This window comes from Phaethon aethereus (assembly GCF_964289735.1).
Source record: "Phaethon aethereus genome assembly, chromosome: 3".
In the NCBI taxonomy this organism is placed as follows: domain Eukaryota; kingdom Metazoa; phylum Chordata; class Aves; order Phaethontiformes; family Phaethontidae; genus Phaethon; species Phaethon aethereus.
In genome coordinates, this window is record NC_138576.1 from 60,077,891 (window position 1) to 60,104,175 (window position 26,285).

Sequence of the window (26,285 nt, forward strand, 5' to 3'; positions counted from 1 at the left end):
TAAAGTTCCTGATAAAACAAAGTGTTTTTCATGTAGGTTAGTCAAACAGTTCAAATTTTGAAAGTATACATTAACTGGTATAAACCAATTCTGAACAAAGTTTATTTAAAAATTGAGAACCTGAGGTGGCGAACCAGAACCTGCAGTTTTTATGGACTTCTGCAGAAATGGTCACTAATTATAAAAATGCTAAGAAAGTTATCTTTAATCATAATCATAAGCATTAAGAGCAATATTTTTCATCTAATAAACAGCTTCTGTAGTAGTAACTCAGGTCTAATGTGGTTATGTTTCGCTACGTGTTATATGTGGTAGATTGACCTTGGCCGGCTGTCAGATGCTCACCCTGCTATTCTCACTCCCCTTCCTCAATAGGACAGGGGCAGAAAATAAGAAGAAAAAGCCCACGGGTCAAGATAAAGGCAGGGAGATCACTTGCCAATTATTGTCATGGAGAAAACAGACACAACTTGTGGAAAAATTGGCTTAATTTATTGCCAATTCAAATGGATTTGGATTGTGAGAATAAAAACATAAACACTTCCCTCCACCCTTTTTTCCCAGGCTCAACTTCACTCCTTCATTCCAAACTCTTCTACTTCCCCACCCCAAGTGGCGCAGGAGGATGGGGAATGGGGTTTGGGGTCAGCCCATGAGAGCTCCTCTCCAATGCTCCTTCCTCCTCATGCTGCTCCAGCCTGGCCTCTCCAGGGAGTGCAGGGGAATCTCTGTTCAGGCGTCCAGAGTTCTTCCTCTTCCCCTTCTTCTGGTCTCATCCGGGGGCTCGTAGTGCTGTTTTTCACACTTTTCTCCCTCGCTCATTGCTCCCTTCCTTACACACGATTTCCCCGAGGTGCCGCCATCTTGGCTGCTGGGCCCAGCCGTGCCCTGGGGTGGTTCGGTTGGAGCCGGCTGGAACCGGCTCTGTCTGTCCCAGGGCACCCCGGCCTCCCCTCACAGAGACCGCCTGCAGCCCCCCACCAGCACCTGGGCACCTGCACCCAGCACAGGTTTACAAGTAAAATGTGAGTTAACTAACAATGAATGCTAATTAACATTAGAGTGAAAACTACAGGAGTTAGAGACAATGAGCTTTGTTCATAGCCGGGCTTCATACTTCTAATACCTATGAGGTTTTTCCTTTTGCTCACTAATGATAAATTTCTCAATTTATAGTGTTGAATTAAATAAATAAAAAGGTAATCACCAAAACCTGAGGTGATTTCTCATAAAAATCCTCTTGAGGAAAATGTCAAGGAAACAGAATAGTACAGTTTAATATGACTTCCCTCTATTTTTTTGGAGACAATCTCCGCTATATACATGTGTGGAATTACAATAGTTTAATTGGATTTAGTAATCAAATGCTGCCCTAGCAGGTATTGCACAATTACACAAAATTGTATTAGGCAATAGCCCATAAAACAGGCTCTGGAAGAACAACACAGGGTTCCTCAGCTGTATATACTGCCACTAGTGAAGGACAGAGCAAGGAGCACAGTGTCATGGAGAAAAAGCGCAAGTTAAAAAACACAGTGAGAATGAAAATTATCATGTTAACATATGCCGTAACACCATGAATCTTTAACAATTTCTTAACACTCAAACATTTGTGAAAAATTTTTAATTATATTTTTCTACAGTGTGTGTATATTGGTTTGTATTATTTTGACTATGTTGAGATATCTGATGATCATAGAATCATAGAATAGTTTGGGTTAGAAGGAACATTTAGAGGTCATGTAGTCCAACCTCCCTGCAATGAGCAGGGACATCTTCAACTAGATCAGGTTGCTCAGAGCCCCATCCAACCTGACCTGGAATGTTTCCAGGGATGGGGCACCTACCACCTTTCTGGGCAATGAAGATAGTGGTGTTTCATGTCCTTTTGCAAGAATCTTTGAATAAAAGGCATGGTAACAGACTTCTGAATTTATTTATTTATTGAGGCTTGCTAATGACCGCAGAAGAACAGAATCATTGAAGAGGAATAGTTGAGTCGGATCAGGACATCAATACCTATCCCAGGATAGACAAAAGTTACCTGTCCCAAAGGGTGGATAAATCCACTGGGGTCAAGGTTTTTGTAGTCTCATTTTATCCGTGAAGTGACAAATGAAATGACAAATTATCACAAATGAAGTGACTTCATTTTATACTCTCCTAATTCTTGGTCTTTCCCATAAGCCACTAGAGAGCACCTTTTTACAGGACCTGAGAAGAAATTACTGTCCTGCAATGTTACTGAAATTTAAAATGGGAATATTACTTTTGTCATTTTATAAATAAGTTTAGGCAATAAGATTTTAGATCATGTTGGTTTTGTTCCTGACCCAATTTAAATCTTAACACTTTCAAAAGTCTGAAGGCATAGTATTATGTGATGTAAGCATAAGTATACGTATTCTTATATGCTCTCAGTGGGCATAATTTTAATGATTTGTGATTTTGTAGTAATTTCACTGGAATTTAAATTTAAAAAAACCTGCAAGCTGTTTCAAACGGAAGATAAAAAAAGCCATATTAGATGAGAACAAAAGATACCTAAGCACAGAAACTTGTCTCAAGTGGCAGCCAGTAGCAGTTGCCTAGTGAACAGTGCAGAACCATGTACAGCAATGGCCATTCCTTCAATTTATGCTCTCGGGTTTCAGCAGTCAGTAATTATAAGACTTCTTAAACCAAAGGCTGTGGCCAGACCATTGTTTTTAACTGCTCTCAGTGGACAAATTTTCCATAAAATTCTCTGGGTTTTTTTCTGTCTAAACGCAGAAGCCTGTGTCAGTATTTTTCCCAGTTTCATTATTCACCCTGTGAAAAAATATTTCCTTTTTTTCCTCTTCAGTTTTTCTCACGTCATTGCAGCTGACTGCCTGTGTTGCTAGTGCTAGGAGAGATAACTTGTTCCCTACTTATTTACTTTATATCATCCTTGATTTTAAACACTTTTTCATATCTCCCTACAAGTCTCTCTTTAATAACTTCAAGAGTCCTAATTGGTTTAGTCTGTCCTTGGTATAAATCTCCACTGTTCTGATCATCCCTGTTATATTTCTTTGTGCTTTTGAAGTTTTACTGTGTCAACTACTGCAAGTGTGGTGCTATCTCTGAGAGCGCAGTTCTCTCTTTCATTGCCCACTCTTTCCTAATGATTTCTAATATTTGGGTTTTGTTTGTCATCAAGCTGACATTTTATGCTAACTCTCTGGAATAATTCTATAATTTCCTGAGTAGTAATAGTTAATTTAGAACCGTTCACTGTATGTTAAATATTCTTTCACAAGGAGGTACATCATTATGCATTTATCAGGAATTGATTTCATCTGCCATTTTAATGCTTAGTCATTCAATGTTGCGATAACCTTTGCAACACTTGGCTGTCAATTTTAATATTGTCTACTTTGCAAATTTGGATTGTCCGAGATCTTCAACACTTCCATACATAACCTCTTCTTACAGTATGCGTTCTTCAAGTGTTCAGTATTGCTGAAGCTTTATGAAAGAACAGGTGTACTGGAAAGATTCGGTCACTGATTCTTAACATTCTTCAGCAAAAGTGATGTTGATTGTCCCACAACAAATTATATTAATCAAAATCTTTTCCCAATCTAACCTAATTCTGTTCTGCAATACAGGAATTTAAGAAACTGGTTTAATAGCATTTGACCAAATTTATACTCCATTGCACTGACTTGATCGGACATTAGCTGGTGTCACCTCTGGTTCCTGATCTCTCTTTACAAGAGTGGAAGAGAAAGTCTGCTGTATAATACTGCTGAAAACTAATATTTACCTTTAAAGACTTGTCACTTTACAGATTAAACTGATACACAAAATAAAATGTTCAGAAACATTTAAATAAGATATGATCTTAATAATTAGAGAAAGTCAATTAAATCCACAGTTCCAAGTGACTTTGTCCTGAAATCAGGATTTAAATACTACCTAGGTGTGTTAACCTGAGATTAAAAGATTTTATCTGAATCCCATGGGGAATCTGTGGCAGTCCCTGGAACAGCATACGGCCTGAGAGTTTATTCATGGACTATCAGCTGTACCAATTAATTTAGTAATAATTATAACTCCTTTAGATTAAATGGATGGCTCAGGTTCAGTTTGTCTCACTTGGGTACCTGCACTTAGTCAGATCAGATCTCCCTTCTTTTATTGAGTATATCAGAAATTTGGTGGAGGTTCAATACCTAAAACATAAACAGAAATTCGGGTCCTAAATTAGGTAGGTTGGATCTCGCCTCTGCTTTCTAAATAGAATTTATGACTGGGATGGGCCAGTATCTTCTTTCCTAGGAAAGAAGTATCATTACATGGCGAAGGTTTATTTGCTTTGCTGTAAGGTTTTAGATCAACCTATATGGTGAAACCTACTTGTGGGCAGGGGATGAAGGAAGAGACTTGACTGCAGTTTAGCAACATTCACCACAGTAGGGGAGACAGTTTCACCTAGGGGAGGGCGGCTATGCAGGATGCAGTTCTTCCTACCTGAGCTTCTCACAAAGTGAGAATATGATCCTCACTACAAAAATATCATAGACAGTGACAACCATTGGCAGCTTTGGTTAGCTGCCCACAATATGAAGCTGTCTTTACCCTGGAGTTTTACTTTTTGACATGATTTTTTTGTATAGTAAGATAAACTAAGGGAAAATTTGATGACTGCTGGTTTTTCTTCGTATTTCCCCAGATGTGCACAAGATTTATCTATTCCTTTCCTTTCTCCAATGTAGAACTACCTGTCAATAGCAGGGCATTTTGAATAGGCATTGATCCTTTCTTTCCTTGGCTGCAGTAACAGAGCAGCAGGGATGAAAGAGGTTGACTCTGCTTCGGTTATTTTTTACCACTCAGAAAGAAGGCAGTTCTCATTAATGTAAGTTCCTCTTCCACCTAACTATAGTATTTGCCAGGGAGGTCAGTTGCCTGCATCTTCATTGTAAATGGAGTTCTAATCAGTATGTCATCGGGCTAGAAGTAAACCATTAGCCTAGTCAAAACAGGGCCATGCAACACAAAACAGGAACCAGCAGGTGCAGCATTCATTGCATAAAGGTATGCCCTTGCTTTAGCAGAGAAACAGCACACACAATAGTATCAGATTATATTTTCTTGAGTTAAAAATACTCTCCCTAGAGAGGTCACCTATACCACTAGGAAACGTGTGGACATTTGGTGTTATGTAAACGTTATTTTTTCCTATTGTGTCATTAGTAATAGAAGTCCACTTTTGAGTTACTCTCAAATAATTGTATTAAAAGCTACTGTCTAGCAAGGGTTATAAAGTGAGTAGACATGCATCATTTAAAACACTAATATGATTATAGGAAAAAAGCTCGACTATTTGATTTTTGTAATCTTGTGTAAGATAACATTCTGTATGAAATTAAATTGAACACTGTTAGCCTTCCTCTCCTGGTCTAATCCACACTAAATTGGTCAAAAACAATTATAAACACCTCTTTTTTGACAGGTCATGATTGCATAGATGATTGGGTTTTGTATAATTTGAGGAGGTCATTTACTAACAAGCCAGAACATTTAAAATGGCTAGATTTAAGCAGCTAACTTAAAATTGTCAGCTCTCTGGATTTTTTAAATTTTTTTGCTAGGCACTGTAGAATAGTCTGGCTCAGACAATTTAATTTGCCTTTCATAGTCTATCACATGGCTCATGATTATTTCTTACAACAAAATATTCAGTGCAACAAATTAGTAGATTTTGCTGTGTTGTTTGGGCTGCATTCCAATTCCTGCCTTAGTGATGCTGGCTGCCTTCAGCACTGCCAGAACAATAATTATTGCTGAGTTTTCTAGACCTCATCAAGCCAGCAAGGTGATCACCCCCTTGGAACAGCTGGGGATATGAGGTATGGAAAAGTGGAAAGAAATTGCTGCAACTCTGTGCTATCATGCCAGCAAGTGCCACTTGAATGATGGCAGCTCTTGGCAGGGGTAGGGCTCTGCTGGAGCAGAGCTTGCAGCAGTTCTAGGTTATGGCTTTTGCTGCTTCCAAGGAGAATTGCTGTGGGCACTGAATTAAAGAAAGCAAATTGGGAGGTGGGGAAAACCAAGATTTTAAGGCAAATGTAGAAGGGGAGATGACAATTTGTGACAATGAAGCAATTTTTGTCTTAGTATATGCAATTGGCTCTTTTATGAAGGAAAAAACTTCCACAAACACCATAATGTCAGTTATGCAGGTTTGTCAGGCAGCCCTCTCCAGCCTTCATCACATAATTAAGGTACCAACTGGTCTCAGCAAACTGATGTAATTCTTTTTCCAATACAGAGAAGTATACTACTATTTATCAGTATTTTATCATATGAAGTACAGAAGCAAAATTTTTTTAAAAGTCTTATTTTGGGTATTAAACAGTATTGTCATCATCAAGATACCTGCTAAGAGACTGCTAGTGTGCTTGAGTACATATGTTGGTGTCCTGGTTTCAGCCAAGATAGAGTTAATTTTCTTCACAGAAGCTAGTGTGAGGCTGTGTTTTGGATTTGGGATGAAAACAATGTTGATAAGGTGCTGATGTTTTGAGTTGTTGCTGAGCAGTCAAGGACAGTCCAGCTTCTCGTGCCAGCCTGCTAACAAGAAGGCTGGGGGTGCATGGGGAGCCGGGAGGGGACACAGCTGGGACAGCTTACCCAGGCTGACCAAAGGGATATTCCATACCATATAACGTCATGCTCAGTATATAAAGCTGGGACGAAGAAGAAGGAGGGAGTGGAGGGACATTCGGAGTTATGGCGTCTGTCTTCCCAAGAAACCACTCTGTGTGTTGCAGCCCTGCTTCCCTGGAGATGGCTGAACACCTGCCAGCCCATGGGGAGTGGTGAATTAATCCCTTGTTTTGCTTTGCTTTTATGCGCGGCTTTTGCTTTACTTATCATACTGTCTTTATCTCAAACCATGAGTTTCCTCACTTTTACTCTTCCAATTCTCTCCCCCGTCCCACCGTGGGGGAGTGAGCGAGCGGCTGCGTGGGGCTTAGTTGCTGGCTGGGGCTAAACCATGACAGTTGGATAAACAAATGGGTTTAATCCCGGACACCAACACTAACCTTTACACAAAATAAACACCCAGTAAAAATCAGAGTTTAGCCTCAAATTAGTTGATGTAAATTATCTCCATGTAAATCAGATAAACATTGACTGCAGTAAACATTTACGCAAATAAGAAGGCCCGTTGTATCCCTCTTTAGCATCTCCATTTCCTTTCCTGTTTCTCCCTTTTGTTTGAACATTTTAATTTTGATCCAATTGCATTTTATTTTCTGGACAACCTACTCACACGGAAGAAGAACGTTTTGACATCATTCTCATTAATGGGATACAGTGGCTCCTATTAGCACTATGGAATATAGCAAGCATTCATTGTGTGCGTTGTCTTTTATCAGAGCTTTGCATCTATCCTTTTCCTTGTCCCTCACATTTACAGCTTTTCAATCTTAACAGACTGGAAGTAGAGCTTTGTGATTCACTATGTCTTAAGCCGGAACTTTATTATAGTACTCCATTTTTCATTATTTGTTACCTTCTAAGTGGATAAGTCTTGGCTGTAAACAGATGATGTTTCAGAAACAATGTACTTGAGAGAAGGAGATTTTTGTATGCATACATGAATTGGCATAACTAAATAGAGGTGCACATGCAGTATTAGTACATCAGTCATTACAGACTAGCTTTTTATTCATTACATTTGTCATCAGGGCTAGGGAAAGGAATGGCCAGTCTGCCTTTTAATTTTATTACAGCTTTAATGTTGGAAAAGGCAAGAGAATGAGACTGTAATCTGTACTGCTTACTTATATTACAGAGGCTGTACTTTCCAAGGGCAGGTGATGGCTTTTGTATTTCTTTAAAACAGAAAACTTAAGGTCCTACTCATTTAAACGTATTATTTCATAAAACCAGAGAAAAACTTCCTGTTTTCCTTGAAATGTTTGATGGGATCTTTTTGAGGGGAATGATTGACTGATTCACTCTAGCTTTCTACAGGGCTTGAAATGGGGGCCCCTACCAATTGCCCAATGACCTAGGGTTTTCCTGTAATGACTATGACAGCATAGAGTGTTTTATATGCTATCTTTTTTCCTTATAACCATGTTCCAAAGCAGATTGAATACAAACAGTGAAATACTGAAAATTGCTGCAGATTCCTGGCTCTAATCAATGATTCTTGAGCTGAATCAACAATCTTGAACTAGCCTATGGGAATACTCCATTTTCTTCATTAAAAAAAGCATCACCCTTAGGATAGGAATTTCTGTTTATGGAACTGGGTTGTAGACAACAATTGGTATTCTCCATGTGTGGTTGAATTTAAAGGTGCTGGATCTTGGTCACTTGGCATCTGGTAGATGAGATATGAGACCTTGTGCTTGTCCCTGGGACTCTGGTGCAGAGAGCAGATGACAAGTCTGACTCTTAAGGTAGCCATGTTGCCGAGAAGATGCAGCGTTGCCTTCAGCACGACTTGGAGTTCCCTGAGGAGTAATGGCTTTATACACAGGTAATAGACAAAGTTTAGCAGCTACAAGCTTTTCTGACTATAACTGTTGTCAATTATCTCTCCTCCACAAAGTGGTCTGCATAGTTTAAATGTCAGTTTTCAGGTTATGTTGAGGCATCAAGTAGTTGATTCACACATTTCATAGAAGAATAATGACTATTCCAGCAGGAGCACCTTAAGAGAGAGATTTCTGTAAGGTCGAACAAAGTTACCATCCTGCTTATCCAGGTTTAGTTGTGGAATGAGTGACTACAACGCAAGGAGCTCTCTGTGTCTTACAGCTCTGACATGTATTAGTTGTCGTTCTCTCTCTTGTTTTGTGAACACTCTTATATATCTAAACACAAGTAAAATCACCATAGTGACTCTAGATTGGCTATTTTCACTTGATATAGTCCTCTGATACCAAATGCCTGGTTCTTATTACCACAAGACTCAGTCCTGATGGGATAGTGAGTGATCCCTGACAATACCACTCAAGATTTTTGGCTAATCATGTTTCTTACAAGTGTGCCTTTGCTGCTGAGGAGTAGAGACTAATTTTTTGTTGTTTTTAGAGGGTAATTTTTTTCAGGTATTAGGTCACATTCTATTTCTGGCTGAAGAAACATACACAGGAGATAGTTTCACTACCTTAAGTTAAGGTAACCTAGCTACATCCTCTTGTCAACTCCATAACAGCATTATCACATCTATGTTGAGTTTACAAATGTAATATACTGTAATTTGAATCACTGTGTAGAAATGCGTTGTATCTTTGTGAATGAAAGCGAGACCTGTTTTATTGTCAAATATTTCCATAAAGACAGAAACAATTTGAAAGTATTAGATAAGGCTAATCTTTCTGAATGCTCTCTGAATGCTTGATTTTGTCTACAGGCTTTACTGCAGGCAAATTCAGATTGTGCAATTATAAAATATTATTAAATCTTACTTCAAAAGTATTTTTATGTCCAGAACTGGCTTGAGGCTTCTCAATATTGTCAATAAAATTTAATTTTGCCACCTTAAAGATGAGGTGTGCGAGCCAGCGCTTTGATGCTCTTGCTAGAAGAAGGATGTAAAGGAGAGAGAGAGGAATCGGAGTAGGGCAGAAAGGTAGAAGGCAAACCCTGAGACATCAGTCTTGATCTTCCCGTTGTCAGTGGCAGAATGGGAGAAGATGGGGTTAAGCATGTTGGCAGTGTTTAAACCTATTCTCACCAATGGTCACTAACCCATCTATTATGATCCCTCTTTTGGCCACAGTCACAGCTAGCTGTCTGTGCAGAGCTTTGCGATAGGCAAAATAGGCATCCAACCCAAGACCATGATCATGATCTACCTGACTTTGTACCAGGGAGTCATATGAAGCTAACAGTGCAGAGCACTGCCTCTGGTAAATGCTAGGTTCTCGGTATGTTTAAATGGTTTTGTTAATCCTTGATCCTATCTTAAGGTTGCACTAGTAAACTGGCACAGCTTTTGTAGCAGGGGCCTGTAGCTGGGTCAGGCACTATGTTGCTATCCTTCTTCCAGGCCTGAGCTGGCACACAAAGAGACATCAGCCATGTCTGCCCTGCACTCTCAGAATCACAGAATCATTAGGGTTGGAAAACACCTTTAAGATCATCAAGTCCAACTGTTAGCCCAATACCACCATGCCCACTAAACCATGTCCAGAGAAGCACTGTCAGAAGAGGCAGCCCTTGCATCTCTGCCCCTGTAATACAGTCCTGCACTCTGTAAAGCTGTCCTTCTGAAAGTAAAAATCATATCTGAACAAGTATATTAAACTGTTCTTATATATTCTATCTTCTGTGACTAATGCTTTGTTAATAAAGGGGTTTTTTTTCTTTTTTTGGTGCATGCAGCTCATTTTGAATATTCCTAAAACACACAGGCGGGTTTTACTAAATGCTTATTACACTCTTAGATGGGATCTGACAGTTGAGTATTTTGTGTTATAACATTATCTTGGTTTTAAGGTAAAAATGAACCTCATAACTTGACCCAATTTATCAGTTTGAGTCTCAACCACTTTTTTGCACATTAAATCCTTATCTTCCTGGTTTTGGTGGAGTGCAATGTCTTAATATAACTTTTAATAAAATAAGGCACAAATTGTTATTACAAGTGTGCATGAGCAGAAAATACAATACTTTACAGGGATTAAAACTCTTAGCACCTCTAAGTTTTTATTATTTAAGTTCATCCTGTAGCTGAAATACTAACTTCATGATATTTAGCCTCATGGGTAGAACAATTTGCATGAGATTGTTTTGTTAAATTTTCTTTCAGGCATGCAAAAGGATGTGGTTCTGATACATACCTAAGTCTTGTTACTGTTGGCCAGCCAGAAACAAGAAACTCTGTAGTCTTAAAACATACACACATGCACACATGTACAAAAAAATTACTGTAACGTGATGTTAAGATTTGTGATCGAAATTGTAGCATGAACTTAAGAGCCCAACCCATTTAAGATAGTCATTGGGATCAAGAGCGCAGTTGCATGTAAAACTTTGCTCTGAAGACAAATGAATGAACTGAAATACTCTTCTGCTTTCAAGAGTATTGAAATCTACTATATCTCACAACTTCTGAATTTTTATTGTTGTTTTAAGTTATTAGCAAAGGTGAATTTGGTCTTGTACAGAGGTGTATGTGGCCTTGTACAGTAAAAAAACCTATAGACATCTGAGACACAATTGTCTCTACAGCTCTGTGTAGCTATGTAAAATGTTACCATGAATTTAAGTACTTGCTCCAGGATTCAAAATTTTACTTGTCTTAAGTGCAACACTTAATTAAGTTTTTATCATAATTCTAGCAATATGGTTCCTGTAAGGTTATTCTAAAAGTAATTTTAGGAAGCAGTGTTAAAAATACCAAATCATTCGGGGTAAAATTAGGCACTTCCCCCATTTTTTTTCCCATCATTTATCCCTTTCATGGATATTGGTGTTTCATAACTTATGTGGAGAATGTATTTTGCAAGAATAGAACTTGTTGATCAAGCATTTTGCCAGCAATTTCCTCTTTTTTTTCTACCTCCTCACACAGGAGGTGATTCTTTCAGGGAAGTAGTTGGAAGACAGGGTTTTGATTTGGTTATTGTTTGAGTCACTGGGTCTCCGTGTATGTATGGTGGAGTCTAAATGTTTATAAATCGTGAATATAATACCCTGAAGATATGTTCAGTGCACAGTAAATAATTTTTATTTAAACAAACTGTCAGCTTCACCAGCTCAGCTTTAGCTAGAATCTTTCTTATTTTCATGTCATGAGTAATAATATCTGAAATGTTACTTAGATAACAATTCTGCTTCACATTACTACATAACAGAAAGCCTACTGTAGAAAGCTTGTATTTACCAGTTTTTTATTATTACTGTGTTCAGTTAGAGAAGGCAGCAGCTGAGACTCTCTACCTGTGGAAGGCCCTGTTGTCCTCAGTAGGTTACAGCAGAAATCCACTGGTGCACAATAGTGTGCAGGGATGTGGTCCTACACAGGATTTTTAAAAACCATGATTACCTTCTTATCAAGTGTGGTGAAGACCTATTCTTTCTCTCAGCAGCATCAAAAAGATTAAGGAAAAGGGCTTAGTATTATAGATGTGATTCCTTTAAGGAACCAATGGCCAACTGGAAACTAATTCCTTCTTGATTTTAACTTGAATTACATGTGCTTGTGATGGTTTTTATGAGATGTGCTGAGAGCACCAATGTGTCCAGAGCTCTTCACAGAACGTCATTTTAGTTTTGCCTTTCTTCTTACAAAATAATTCAAATCTTTTTTTCTTTCCCTGCTGTCTTCTGGGAAAGGACTTGACTCACATGCACATGCACACTTGCAGATGTGTCAGTGTATTTTATATGGATTTTATTTTCAAAATATTATTCTGTTTTTCTGGGTAACTGTGGAGAATTCATTGAGTAACTGGGTTCTCTATCTCAGGATACTATCTGAAATTTTGATGAAAAACTAAATGAACCTCTGCAAGGAATGTCACAAATATATGCATTCTGCCTCAAAATGATGGAAGTGCTGGGGGAGGGTTAGCTGGTGATGTTGTATGTGATGCAGGTAGCCTTTAGCATTAGAATTCTTTCATAAGCCACAGGCCCCAAATCATAGAATCATAGAATCTTTGGGTAGAAAGGGACCTTTTAAGATCTTCTAGTCCAACTTGTCAGCAATGAGGCGGGACAGCTTCAAGTAGATCAGGGTGCTCAGAGCTCCGTCCGAGCTGACCTTGAATGTTTCCAGGGATGGGGCATCTACCACCTCTCTAGGCAACCTGTGCCAGTGTTTCACCACCCCTCTTGTGAAAAATTTCTTCCTTATAGCTAGTCGAAATCTGCCCTCTTTCAGTTCAAAACCATTATCCCTTGTTCTAGCGCTACAGACCCTGCTAAAAAGTTCATCCCCATCTTTCTTATAAGTCCCCTTGAAGTACTGGAAGGCTGCGATAAGGTCTCACTGGAGCCTTCTTTTCTCCAGGCTGAACAATCCCAACTCTCTCAGCCTGTCCTCAGAGGAGAGGTGCTCCATTGCTCTGACCATTTTGGTGGTCCTCCTCTGGACCTAGTCCAACAGGTCCATGTCTTTCCTGTGCCGATGGCTCCAGGGCTGGACGCAGTCGTCCAGGTGGGGCCTCACCAGAGCAGAGGGGCAGAATCACCTCCCTTGACCTGCTGGCCATGCTGCTTTGGATGCAGCACAGGATATGGTTGGCCTTCTGGGCTACGAGTGCACATTGCTGGCTCATATCCACCTTTTCATCCACCAGTACCCCCAAGTCTTTCTTGGTAGGGCTGCTCTCGATCTTTTTGTCCTCCGGCCTGTATCAATACCAGGGGCTGCCCCAACCCAGGTGCAGGACCCTGCACTTGGCATTGTCGAACCTCATGATGTTCACATGGGCCCATACCTCAAGCTTGTCCAGGTGTCTCTGGATGGCATCCTGTCCCTCAGCATGTCAACCGCACCACTCAGCTTGGTGTCATCTGCAAACTTGCTGAGGGTGCACTCGATCCCACTGTCTCTGTCATTGATGAAGATGTTAAACAGTACTGGTTCCCAGTACGGACCCCTGGGGGACGCTGCTAGTTACCGATCTCCATCCGGACATTGAGCCATTGACCACTACCCTCTGGGTGCAACCATCCCACCACTTACTCATCCACGGAATAGTCCACCCATCAAATCCATACATCTCCAATTTAGAGAGAAGGATGTTGTGGGGGACTGTGTCAAATGCCTTCCAGAACTCCAGATAGATGACATTGGTAGCTCTTCCCTTGTCCATGGATATGATCAGTTTATCATAGAAGGCCACTAGGTTGATCAGGCAGGACTTGCCCTTGGTGAAGCCGTGCTGGCTGTCTCGAATCACCTCCCTGTCCCCCATGTGCCCTAGCAGAGCTTCTAGGAGGATCTGTCCCATGATCTTCCCAGGCACAGAGGTGAGGCTGACAGGTCGGTACTTCTCAGGGTCTTCCTTGCTACCCTTTTTGAAAATGGGTGCAATATTTCCCTTCTTTCCGTGTCCAGCAACTTTACCTGGCTGTCAGGGCTTTTTAAATATTGTGGAGAGTGGCTTGACAACTACGTCAGCCAATTCCCTCAGGATTCTGTGATTCATCTCATCAGGTCCCACAAAGTTGTGCATGTTCAGATTCCTCAGGTGGTCTCAAACATGATCTTCTCCTACAGAGGGAGAGACTTTGCTCCTCCATTCCCCATCTTGCAGTCCATCCCCTCGAGAGGTGTGGGAAGAGAAACTGCCAGTGAAGACTGAGGCAAAAAAATAATGACGTACCTCAGCCTTCTCCTCATCCATTAAATACAAATACTTGTATTTGGCTCTTCTTAACCTCTTGTGCCATAGAACCAAGAGCTGAAAGTCACTAAAAAACTGTACGTCTAACTTAAAACCACAAGCAAATGATTAGAAGCTGTGAGCATCTGATGTAACTCAATTGAGCTGAGGGGACTTTATGAGTTACCGATTAGATCTTAATTTCTGTAGTTTATTCTTATCCTGCACCAGTCATGATATAAACCACGGTTGCTTAATTCTCCTTCACTGTGACTTAAGCTAATACTCTTGTCTTCCTTTGGAGTGAACTGAAAGCCTGTTACACTCAACTGATGGGCTCACCAGCTGAGTCATGGTGAGCCTGTGCCAGGCCCCAGGGTACTGGGTTCCTCTGTGCTGTGTGTGCCTTGGCTGGCTGTACATACCTGCTTGTATGTCTGTGCCTGTGTGCACTTTAATTTATATCAATGTAAAGTTTTGATTCTGTATCGTTGTGAAGTAGTCGTGGTTGAGTTTCTTCTCAAGGAACTTTCTGAGAAAAGGCACTTTGTCATTTTCCATTTTGGAGTTTGCGTTATAAATCATCTTTTGGCTGGTTTTTCCTTTGTGGTTCCTGTCTGAAATTTTAGACCAATCATATACTTTAAGAATCATCTTAAAATGGTTTTCTTTATCCTCTGGAAATTCAATTCTTAGATCCCTCAAGGTCAATAACACTGTTAACCTATTAACAACCAGCCTCTGACAAGAATCTGGAAATAGTTTGAGCTATTCCAACTTGACAGTATACAGGCTGACTTTATTTTGTATTTATTTTTACAACAGTTAGCAGAAATCTGGAAAAAAATAATGCATTAGTAAAAATGGTTCATTGGAATTACACTTAACTCTTCTATAATTTTATCAGTGATTACATAGGATAATCTGTCTGTGATATTTTATTTATTTGGAAGACCGAGAAATTGTGGTGGATATTTATTTTCTAACATTAGGAACTGACTCTCCATAACCCTACATTTTGGATTCACTGCGCTATTAAAATGGATTTGAATCAAAACATATTTTTCTTTTCTTGCCATAGTGCACTTTTTAATCCAAAGCTTCTTTCTTTCCTCTTTCTTATTCTTATTTTAAACTCTTGCGTCTAGAAGAAGAAAGAAAATGGACAACCCTTTATGTTCATAGACTTTAAAGATGACTATTTCTTTGTCTTTCTCTCTGTAATGTCCTTGAAGCATCATTAAACAGCTGGCAAATATGATTTGGACAAATACATACAGTTGTTTAACCAAAAATTTAAATTTTTTAAAGTAAAGAATGAAAAAGAAATCTTTCAAAATCAGGTCTGTATTTTCTCTTGCTCTGTAAGGAAATCTCTTATGATTCTGGCATCTGTGGAAGAGGAGGAAGATATGTAATACTGTTTTTAATAGATTTTGTCAGTACTTTGTCCTACTTTCTCCCTTTTAGAAACACAGACCCTATGAGATTTTTTTTAGTAACTGCATGTAGTAAGTCCATATTGTTTTTCTGTTTGTTTGGGGTTGGTTTTATTTTCTCTTCACCCTCATCTCTTCAGGAAGTGGGAATAAAGATCTAGTTCTGTCCTGTATTTTCCATCTGATAAATCTGTGTTGAACTTACTGTATTAGTCTGATCTTCTAAGGAACAGCAGCTGCATTTCTGCAGCATTTTCTCCCTGCGCAGTCTACTAGAACACTGCCATTTCACATATCCAGCAGTCCCTACACCCAGCTGATTCCTTGGAGTGACAGGAGAAAGTCTAATAGCAAGTCTGCCTATGGCAAATGTGAGGTAGATACACAGGGACAGAGGTAGTGCAGACTCGTCTCCTTGTTCTGCTTCTCTGACCTTTACCCAGTGCTTCGCGTGCTATGTTTTCCCCATTTCTTTGTGTGCCATCCATGTCCCCCCACTGGAAGTTTCAACATGGTCACAAAATCTGAGGGGGTGGTTGCTTGGTGCTGAAGAAATTGCTAGTCAAAAAAGAAAAAAGTACACTGGCATGTGGGTAGTGAAGATTCACACAGAATAGCCATTTATCCAACAGAGCCCCATAAGCAAGTTTTGGTGGAATTATTGCATCTTTCACTCAAAAGAACCAAAACAAAATAAAAAATGCTTGATGCATGATAGTGCAGTTTCCTTTTAACCTAAAATTGCAGCAGGAATATTAGTTTTTCTACCTTTTTGTATAATTAACTACCATGCTGTAATTTTCCTCTTTAATTGGCATACTTGACTGTATGATTTCTGACTGGTTGAATGATTTGCATCATCCCGTGTATTTTTTTGCTTGCTGGTTCCCTGCTGTTACTATACTAGAAGTTTGTACATTCTAGACTCCTTTTGCTACTGCTTTGCTATTGTCATTTACTTTTTGTTCAGCTGATGAAGATAAGAGCTCTGTGCTCAGTGGGAACATTTTCCCTTTGTTCCCTGTTTAAGAGCACTTAAGGTGTAGCAGGTCTTTTGCTGATACCCCAATAGACTTCACACAGACCTACATAACACTGCTTTATGCCACGTGTTGGTCTTTTTTATATAAATGACAATGTCAGTAGTCAAGGAAATATTTCTTAATGATAAACTTAGAAGCACATGGGAGTCTGAGATTTCATGAAGTTCCTAATACAGCTTAACCTTCCTTTTCTCTCTTTATCACATTGTCACCATTAGAATACTATGTCTTGTGATTCTGGGAACTCTTCTGTGATGCTGGCTTTGCTAGGGAGAGTTGTAGGATAGCACAAATCAGGTCATTAAGATCTTGGATGATGTAGGACCAGAATCTCTTTCTGTCAATAAATCTGTAAAATAAAATACTAGGCAAAATACCAAAACTGACTACAAGCTAGATGCATTTTGTGAGAGGAATCTTTGTTGTAGAGAGGAATTCAGTGGCTGACATGAAACCCTGAACTTTCAAATTCAAAATGAAATGACTGACAAACTTCCTCGGGGTTATTTTGAGAATCCCTATCCTAAAGTTCAACATATGCCAGTAAGTACTATAGAATTAACACTCTTTACATTTGCAGTGCTGGTGTAAGTGTAGGCTCTCTTTTTAATGGCAAGTTTTCTTTCTTAATTTCCAAAAGGAATTGTTGGTGTGGCAGTGGACTGCAGCATGAAAATTGAAAAGCTCTCCCATAGCTATATAATGGAAGAACAGTGGTGAACAGTAGTTAATTATTCATTTAGTAATTGATCTCAAAAGGTGTTATTTTTCAAATGAATGGAGTGTGTGACAGATATACCTAATTCAATTAATCCACAGCATAATATAAACTGAGTAAATAGTCACCTGTCATTTAATGAAAATTTATAAAGAAACAGCCTGCCTTTTCTTTCTTTCTTTTGCATGTGTGGTGTTGCGGTGGCGTTGTCATTATTTTTGTTTTTATTTATTTTTATTTTTAGTTCTTTTTCCTTTTTTTTTAATTTTATTTTTGTTATTCACATTTTCATGAAACTCATCTATTTACCATTCCAGCTAGTGAAATTGTTGGAATGGTGTTAAAGAAACTCCTTACCCTTTCTGTCTAAATTCACTTCACGATTACATAGCCTTCTAATAGTCACATCAATATTATTTTTATCAAAACATTCCATTCTGCCTATGGGTTGGGGTGTAATTCTGTATTTTGATATAATGTCTCAACACAAGTTAAGGGACACCTCCTATTTGAATTCTGAAACTATTTCTACTGAAACTGTTAGAAACATAGTGTTTCTACTTTCTGATCCATCTGCTTGGAATGGTTTTTCTTGAAAACAGTTATCAACAGCCCAAGACTGTCCCTTAATTCACTTTTTAAAATTAAGTATCTAGAGTCTTGGATAACAGCTCATACTTTAGCTGATGTTTGTGACAGTGGGAGGAGGTAAACTAGAGTGATTATCAGTAGGACCAGGTAAAAAAGTTGCACACATTTCATTAAAGGTAAAAGCCCACTGACAGGATAGCTGGAAATTGAAGGAAGAGAAAAAATCAAAAGTAGCAAAATAATGGCAGTAAAGAGAGAGGACTGAGCTGAAGGATTGTGTTTGTGAATGGAAGCAAAGTAGCTCAGAAGATGTCATAAGCCGGCCACATTTTCAGCACCGATACCCTAGAACATTATAGTATTTGCGGGTGTATATAACAAAATGATTTGTGTTTCTCCTCCTGCAAATATAACTTCATAGTGAACAGTTTAGTATCTTGGTAGAATTGCCCACATGAATATTTTAAGTAACTGACTATAACTCAGTAAACTGTCAGTGAGAAATGCAGCTTTCATTAAAACAAGAAGGGGAAACATTGCAAAGTAATTTCATTTTACTGCTGACTGAAGTATTTTTTTAACTCAGGGCAATGATCTTGGGCATGGGAAGGGGAAATGCCCTAATAGCTGTTTCCTGGTCTGTTCTAATCTATTTATGCTTTTGCTTTTTAATCATAGGTTTCTGTGCTCGAGAGGCAGATATTCGACTTCCTTGGTTATCAGTGGGCACCCATCCTGGCAAATTTTATACATATTATTATAGTCATACTTGGCTTATTTGGAACCATCCAGTATAGACCTCGTTACATAACAGGAGTGAGTATTTAATTTTTTTTACTTATATTGATGTGCATGTTAAAAAAAAAAAAAAGGCGTTCCAAACTCTATTCCTTATAAATCAAATAGAAATCCTATCTTGGTTTAACTTTCTTCTGTATTATTTTACATTTACTTATTATGCTTTTGTGACAACTGCAGTAATTAAGTAGTAAAAACCTACAAAATTTGAAAGTCAATATGGGCACATACTAAATGAGAATATGAACTTTCAAGAAGTAAAGTCAGTTTAAAGAATTACAGCATCCTTAGAATTATAGGAATTTAGAGCTAGAATAAATGATAGTTATGACCCTCCTAGATACACTGAACCTCCCCAACAGATCCATGATTTATTATAATTACTCATTATTGTTATTAACCATTGTTGCTGGAGTGCCTGTTATGTATATCCCTCCTAGAAATTATAGTCCAGATTAACAATGAAGTATGAGAATATGGTAAGAAATGCAGATTTGATGGTTACAGAATGAGCATTCCAGAATAAAAGTAAGGATTTGGACCTTTATGTTTTTACTCCCTTTCTTTTCCTTATTCAGCTACCCCTCATACACAGAGTCAATATTGCTGTACTGTCTGGTATAATACAGTATTAATGAAATCCTCATTTCATACTCTGCGTTTGTTTTTTTTACCCATTTGTAGGTCTATAAAGACAGAATAACAAATCTGAAAACCATCGTTCAGAACACCTTTTATTAGAAGTAGATTTGCATAACTATTTCTGTCAAAATTGACTACTAATTCAGTTAAAGCTTGTATACTTTTCAGCAGTCAAAAATATTTGTCCCTACACAGCCATATTTTCATGTCAAATGAAAATAACTCCACTGAATCCGTACCCACTTCTGCAGTCTGTTCCCTTATATACTACATTACTACATATGACATAGAGAGTAATCACTCAGGAGATAGAAAGGTTTTGCTTGTACCCCTGTGCTACCATCTATATTGCAGTAATGTGATGCTAACAGTAATACATTAACATTTGTGTCTGTATTTCTATCTCTGTGATTTCCTATATGCAGAAAAAGTGTGTCCACGTGTACACTGCCTTTATGCATGCACACAATTTAATGTATTCTAAAATAGATATTATCAACATAGAAAAATATATTGCAAACCTTAAATATTTAGAGTATTTCCTTCAAGTCACAACTCTGGGAGTCATGTGAATGTGAATTGGAGTTTTCTTCTTCCATTCCTAGTGATTTGACCAGTACAAAAGGCTTGAAAATAAAAAATTCAAGCAAGTGTCAGTTAAACAAAAAGAGTAAAGTGTTCCATCCCAAAACTACTCCAAGGCATAACTGTATGCGGTTTAATAAGGCCAAGTGCAGGGTCCTGCACTTTGGCCACAACAAACCCATGCAACGCTACAGGCTTGGGGAGGAGTGGCTGGAGAGCAGCCCAGCGGAAAGGGACCTGGGGGTGCTGGTTGACAGCCAGCTGAACATGAGCCGGCAGTGTGCCCAGGTGGCCAAGAAGGCCAACAGCGTCCTGGCCTGTATCAGAACTAGTGTGGCCAGCAGGAGTAGGGAAGTGATTGTGCCCCGGTACTCGGCACTGGTGAGGCCGCACCTTGAATCCTGTGTTCAGTTTTGGGCCCCTCACTACAAGAAGGACATTGAGGTGCTGGAGCGTGTCCAGAGAAGGGCAACGAAGCTGGTGAGGGGTCTGGAGCACAAGTCTTATGAGGAGCGGCTGAGGGAACCGGGGTTGTTTAGTCTGGAGAAGAGGAGGCTGAGGGGAGACCTTATCGCTCTCTACGACTACCTGAAAGGGGGTTGTGGCGACGAGGGTGTTGGTCTCTTCTCCCAAGTAACTAGTGATAGGACAAGAGAAAATGGCCTCAAGTTGCGCCAGGGGAGGTTTAGATTGGATATTAGGAAAAATTTCTTCACTGAGAGAGTGGTCAGGCATTGGAACAGGCTGCCCAGGGAGGTGGTGGAGTCGCCATCTCTGGAAGTGTTCAAAAAACATGTGGATGTGGCACTTCGGGACATGGTTTAGGGGACATGGTGGCACTGGATTAATGGTTGGACTTGATGATCCTGAAGGTCCTTTCCAACCTAGTGATTCTGTGATTTTGTGATTCTGTGAAAAATGAGCATGAGCATAAAATGCTTAGCTGAGCTAAACAAAAAAGCTAGATTTAAATGGCCTTTTCAACAGTAGTAACAGAAAATTACCTGCTACAATGATGAGTGCATTGTGAATGTGTAGAAATACCAGCCTTATAAATAGGTACCATTCACATGAATTTCTGGATGATACTGTTTGTGCCTCACCATCCTACTAATTTTCACACATATTTTTTCTTAGACCTCACCCTTACTGTGTAGCCGATGAAGCTTTGTGAGTTTGCCTCCATGCATCCTCTCATTGAATTGGATAGGACCAATTGAAGATCAAATTCTTTGTCTTGCCCAGATTTTGTAATAGACACCTGAATCTGCCATCTGTCACAGACTGCTTAGATAAGGAAACAATGAAAAACTTCCATCCTTCATTTAGTTGTATCAACAGAGGAGTTCTGTGATTTTTTGATTCCGGTGCTGCTCTCTTTGGACAGTATCTAAAGTCAGGATAGGGGAAATGGTACTGGTCACTGAAGGGACAGTGAGACAGAGGCAAGGGAATTGCATCCTTTTCCTCAGTTGTCCTGGGCTGAGAATGGGCACCTTGTTGAACGTGGGCAAAACTCAGTGGTGTCATCTGACATAAGGCGTAAAGTTATGAGTTCAAAGGCAAGTAGAAAAACAACAGCCTACAAGCCTGCAAGGGAATAGGTATAAGTTTTTCAGGTGGGTGGATGTAAAAACTCAGACTTTAATAGATTCTGCAAGGGTCAATCTATCTTGAGTGGACCCTATAAGGATCCTTAATCCACAACCACATTAATACCTCAAGTATAGCTTGCTTCAATAAGACTACAATAAATTTCCTTTTTACTGTGCATGCTTCATAAAGGATATCACAAAAATGTTTTCCAGAGGTTGTGAATCATAGGTTAAAGAGAGCAGGGAGGTTTTAAGGTGAGATTTAAAGAAATGATTCAGTGGCTTAGAGAGGAGAGGAAACAAGTTTTAGCCCAATAGAACACCACAAGTGAAAGTGTGTCCTTGAACTCACAAGAGTCACAGGGAAGTTTAGAGGTGGATGAGGGGAATAGGTGACTCTGTGGTTTCAAGCATTGGAAAATAGTTCAAATTACATAATAGGCAGGAGTTGTGGTGGATAAAGCAGACAGGAAAATGAAGTTTAATATCACCAGAGGGGTTAATCTTAATATAAGTTCGGCAAGAACACATTCATTTGTGCTTGTAAATCTAAACCATTAACCAATAAATGAGCAATTGATGCAGGAGGTGAAACATCTGTTCTGAGGGTAGGAATGAATGTCTGTTCAAAGATGTCTTTTCAAAAGATAATAATTAAGTCTTTTTTTGTGAAAACAATAATGATAAAAGGACTACTTAACAGTACTGTGCTGAAACAGAGAACAAGGTTTTCAATAGGAACAAAGGTTCACCAGCATAAGGACTGAGATGTAAATGCGTTTTTTAGCAGTGCTTTCATAGGATCCATCCATGCAAATGCCTGAGAGGTAATACCAATGCAAATTATTAAGGGTTCTGGAAAGAAGCAATGTGCTTCACCTGGGTAGGGCTCTGCCTGGAGGCTCAGTTCCTCCCCATTCCTTCTATAGAGGGATTTCAGCTGTGCTGATATGCTCTGCACATATTCCTCAATCTACTATGGATTATTAGTCATCTGACTAATCGAGTGACCTTTAGAATGGAGTAACTGCATCAGTAGACAAGGGAAGAGCTAGGGATGTAATCTATCAAGACTTCTGTAAGGCATTTGATATGGTCCCCCACAGCATTCTGGCCACTAAATTTGAGAGATATGGGTTTCACAGATGGACTGTTAGATGGATAAGGAAGTGGCTGGATGGCGACATCCAAAGAGTTATACTCAATGGCTTAATGTCCAAGTGGAAACCAGTAACAAATGCTGTCCCTCAGGGGTCCGTACTGAGACCAATAGTATTTAATATCTAAATCAGTGACATAGACAATGGGATCGAGTGCACCCTCAGCAAGTTTGCAGATGACACCAAGCTGGGTGGTGTGGTTGACACCTGAAGCTTGAAGCAGGTTGACGCCTGAAGCTTGAAGCATGGGCCAATGTGAACCTCATGATGACCAAGTGCAAGGTCCCGCACCTGGGCCAGGGCAATCCCCAATATCATTACAGGTTGAGGGATGAATGGATTGAGAGCAGCCCTGCCAAGAAGGACCTGTGGCTGCTGGTAGACAAAAAATTGGACATGAGTCAGCAATGTGTGGTTGCAGCCCAAAAAGCCAATTGTATCCTTGGCTGCATCCAAACAAGTGTGACCAGCAGGTCAAAGGAGGGGATTCTGCCCCTCTACTCCACTCTGGTGAAACCCCACCTAAAGTACTGCATCTAGCTCTGGGGTCCAGAGGAGGGCCACAAAAACAGTCAGAGGGCTGAAACACCTCTCCTATGAAGAAAGGCTGGGCGGGTTGGGGTTGTTCAGTCTGTAGAACCAATGACTCTGGGCAGAACTTATTGTATCCTTTCAATATATAAATGGAGTTTATAAGAAAGATGGAGGAAGACTTTTTACCAGGGCCTGTAGCGACAGGACAAGCAGCAACAGGTTTACACTGAAAGATGATACTTTTAGATTGTATATAAGGAAGAAAATTTTTGCAGTGAGGATGGAGAGACACTAGAATAGGTTGCCCAGAGAAGTTGTGGGTGCCCCATCCTTGGAATTATTCAAGGTCAGGTTGGATGGGGCTTTGAGAAATGTGATCCAGTGAAAGATATCCTGCCCATGGCAGGGGGGGTTCAACTATGTGATCTCTAAAGATCCCTTCTTACCAAACCATTCTATGATCCTATGATTCCATGAATGAAAAAGAGTAGTGAAATGCCACTGACCGAACTTATGTTTTCTGATTCCTGCATTATGGAAAACCTTGGCAATCTCATTCTACTGTTCTCTTAACATTTCTAGAAAGCATTCTCAGGATATATAAGGACAAAAAGTCCTCTTTGTATTGAATGTCATTCTCTTCTCCAAACAGAGGAATCCACCTGACAGGTGAAACCCACCCAATAGTTCTCCAGTGCTGCAGAGGTAGCACTATAAAATTAAGTACTTTGTTCCTTCACTGCCATGGGAAGAAGATAAAGGAATGTCTAGTAGAGCTTGACAGTGGCATAAAGAGACAGAGAAAAAATTTGAAGTGAATTATAAAATATAAGAAACTGAGGAAAATCATGTCTGGGAGGTAGATTCCACTGTAATTTCCATTGCTTATTTGTATCTTCTAGACCTGTTATATTTATCTTCTATAATTAGTTCCAACAAAGAGATAATTTTTGTACAGTTCTGTAGGTTTTATTGAGTAGTCTTATAGACAAAGCAAGAGTGATAAAGTGAAAAAGTAGAAGAATAAATTCTCCTGCCTTGAGCATAAAGGGAAGAGCCAATACCAGTAAGAGAGAAAACTTTTAATCTAGAAGGAATTATCTTGTTTCAAACCTGTAATAGTAGAAGATTATACAAATAGTTTTCTTGTAATCACCTATTCATTGCACAGTTCAAGTGGACTTTGGTTGTGTAAGCAAAATTATGCAGGCAACAATGTTACTAACATTTTCCCAGGGTTAATTCATTCTGTTCTAGTATTTCCTCCTCTTAAATGTAATAGTAACACCCTCTGATAATAGTGAACATAACAGGGACTCAAACAGACCACAATATACTAGCAGAAGAGAACAAGGATCTCCGTTTGACACAAAGGAAATTTGCAACCTTTAAGAGCAAAAAGAGTCTTGTACAGAATAATACCTAGTCACATTAAGTCTAGGAGAAAAGGATAGATTATTACGGGTACATTACTTAACATGTAATTGCTGATATATATTAAAAAAAGAAAGAGGCAATTACCTTATGTCTGAGCTTCTTGCAGCATCATCAGTCTGCCAAACCATTAGGCCCCAAAGAGTATAACTCAGTTAATCTGTGTCTTTTTAAAGACCAGACATTGTCAATGGCTTCAACACCCCTAGTGAGATCTACTTAATGCCTTATATGACAAGTAGCACTGAGTCTGCGAGGTCTGTTTTGGAGTACTTCAACTGTATATTGCAATTCAGTACCTTCATGTTTTTTAAATGTTTAAAGTAGTACATGAAAGTGTGCAGCTGTTCATCTATCATATGTACATACCAGGATACTATCAAACAACATTAATCATACCATAGAAAACTGTAAAGCCAAGAACAGCAGGGAATCTGCAGTTCTAGAGCCATGCTCTCTGAGCAACTTTTTTGAATTTTAAAGACAGGCTCCATATAATTAATGTTTTGGCCAGAATTTTTGGTGAGAAAACATTTCAGGAGACCGTTTTGCTACATCAGGTAAGAGAACTAATTTTCAGTTCTTTTTCCTGATGAAACAGTTATTTATAGTAAAAGAAAAGGAATATTGTGTTTAAGATTTTTTTAATAACTAAGTTCTTCAGAGATTAATTTACCTTATCAACCTAATCTGACTTATTTTCCAGATATTTATTTAAAATAAGAAAGTGCGTGTACTAAAGATCAGTACAGGAATGATTAAAAAATGTAATTTACTTGTGCAGTCTTCATAGCTGTTGGGAAAAAATACGTATGTAAACCTATTTAATAAAAAGAAGGATGAAATGAAATGGAATGGTCATTGTACATTCTGGTCAGCCTGCAAGGAACAAAGCTCTTGAAGTCTATGAAGTCAGACTCCTACCCGAGACTGCGCTCTGTAAAAGATTTTCTCAGGATGTATGTTTGTCTCCATTCTGAGACAAATCATTCAGTGCTTCACTTCATTGTACTTATGTGATTATTTCCCATCTTGCAAATAAAATGTATATATTTATTTATATAAGAAGGCACATAGTAACACAAACTACTTCTACACTCTACACAACTTTTCTCAGCAAATGATAATTTGGGGACATAAGCAATAAACTTTTGCATAATCATTTTGAACTAATGCTCGATAATACTATAAGTACAATTAATAAAGACCTTGAGCATTTTAGCAGAATCTTGATTCCTGATTTTGTTCCTTGATTCAGTAATTTGCCATGGAAAATAATGATTGTGAATGTTTGTTCTGTAGTTTATAACTATGCTCTTTCAATGTATTCTGTTACTGAATACAATATTGCCAATACTCAACATAGATTTCTGGTAATTTTAATTGTAGGTTAAGCACCAAAAT

The 26,285-nt window shown here is 39.0% G+C and overlaps 1 protein-coding gene across 2 annotated transcripts in view; it reads left to right on the forward strand.

Moving 5' to 3' along the window:
• NKAIN2 (sodium/potassium transporting ATPase interacting 2) overlaps nt 1–26,285 on the forward strand; it is a gene marked incomplete at its 5' end in the record, with an annotated part of 580,773 nt that overhangs the window by 243,974 nt on the left and 310,514 nt on the right. For both annotated transcript variants that reach the window (XM_081998199.1, XM_081998200.1), the window contains one exon: nt 18,812–18,949. In XM_081998199.1, the coding sequence (XP_081854325.1) occupies nt 18,812–18,949 (138 nt within the window). The remainder of the gene's footprint in view (nt 1–18,811; nt 18,950–26,285) is intronic.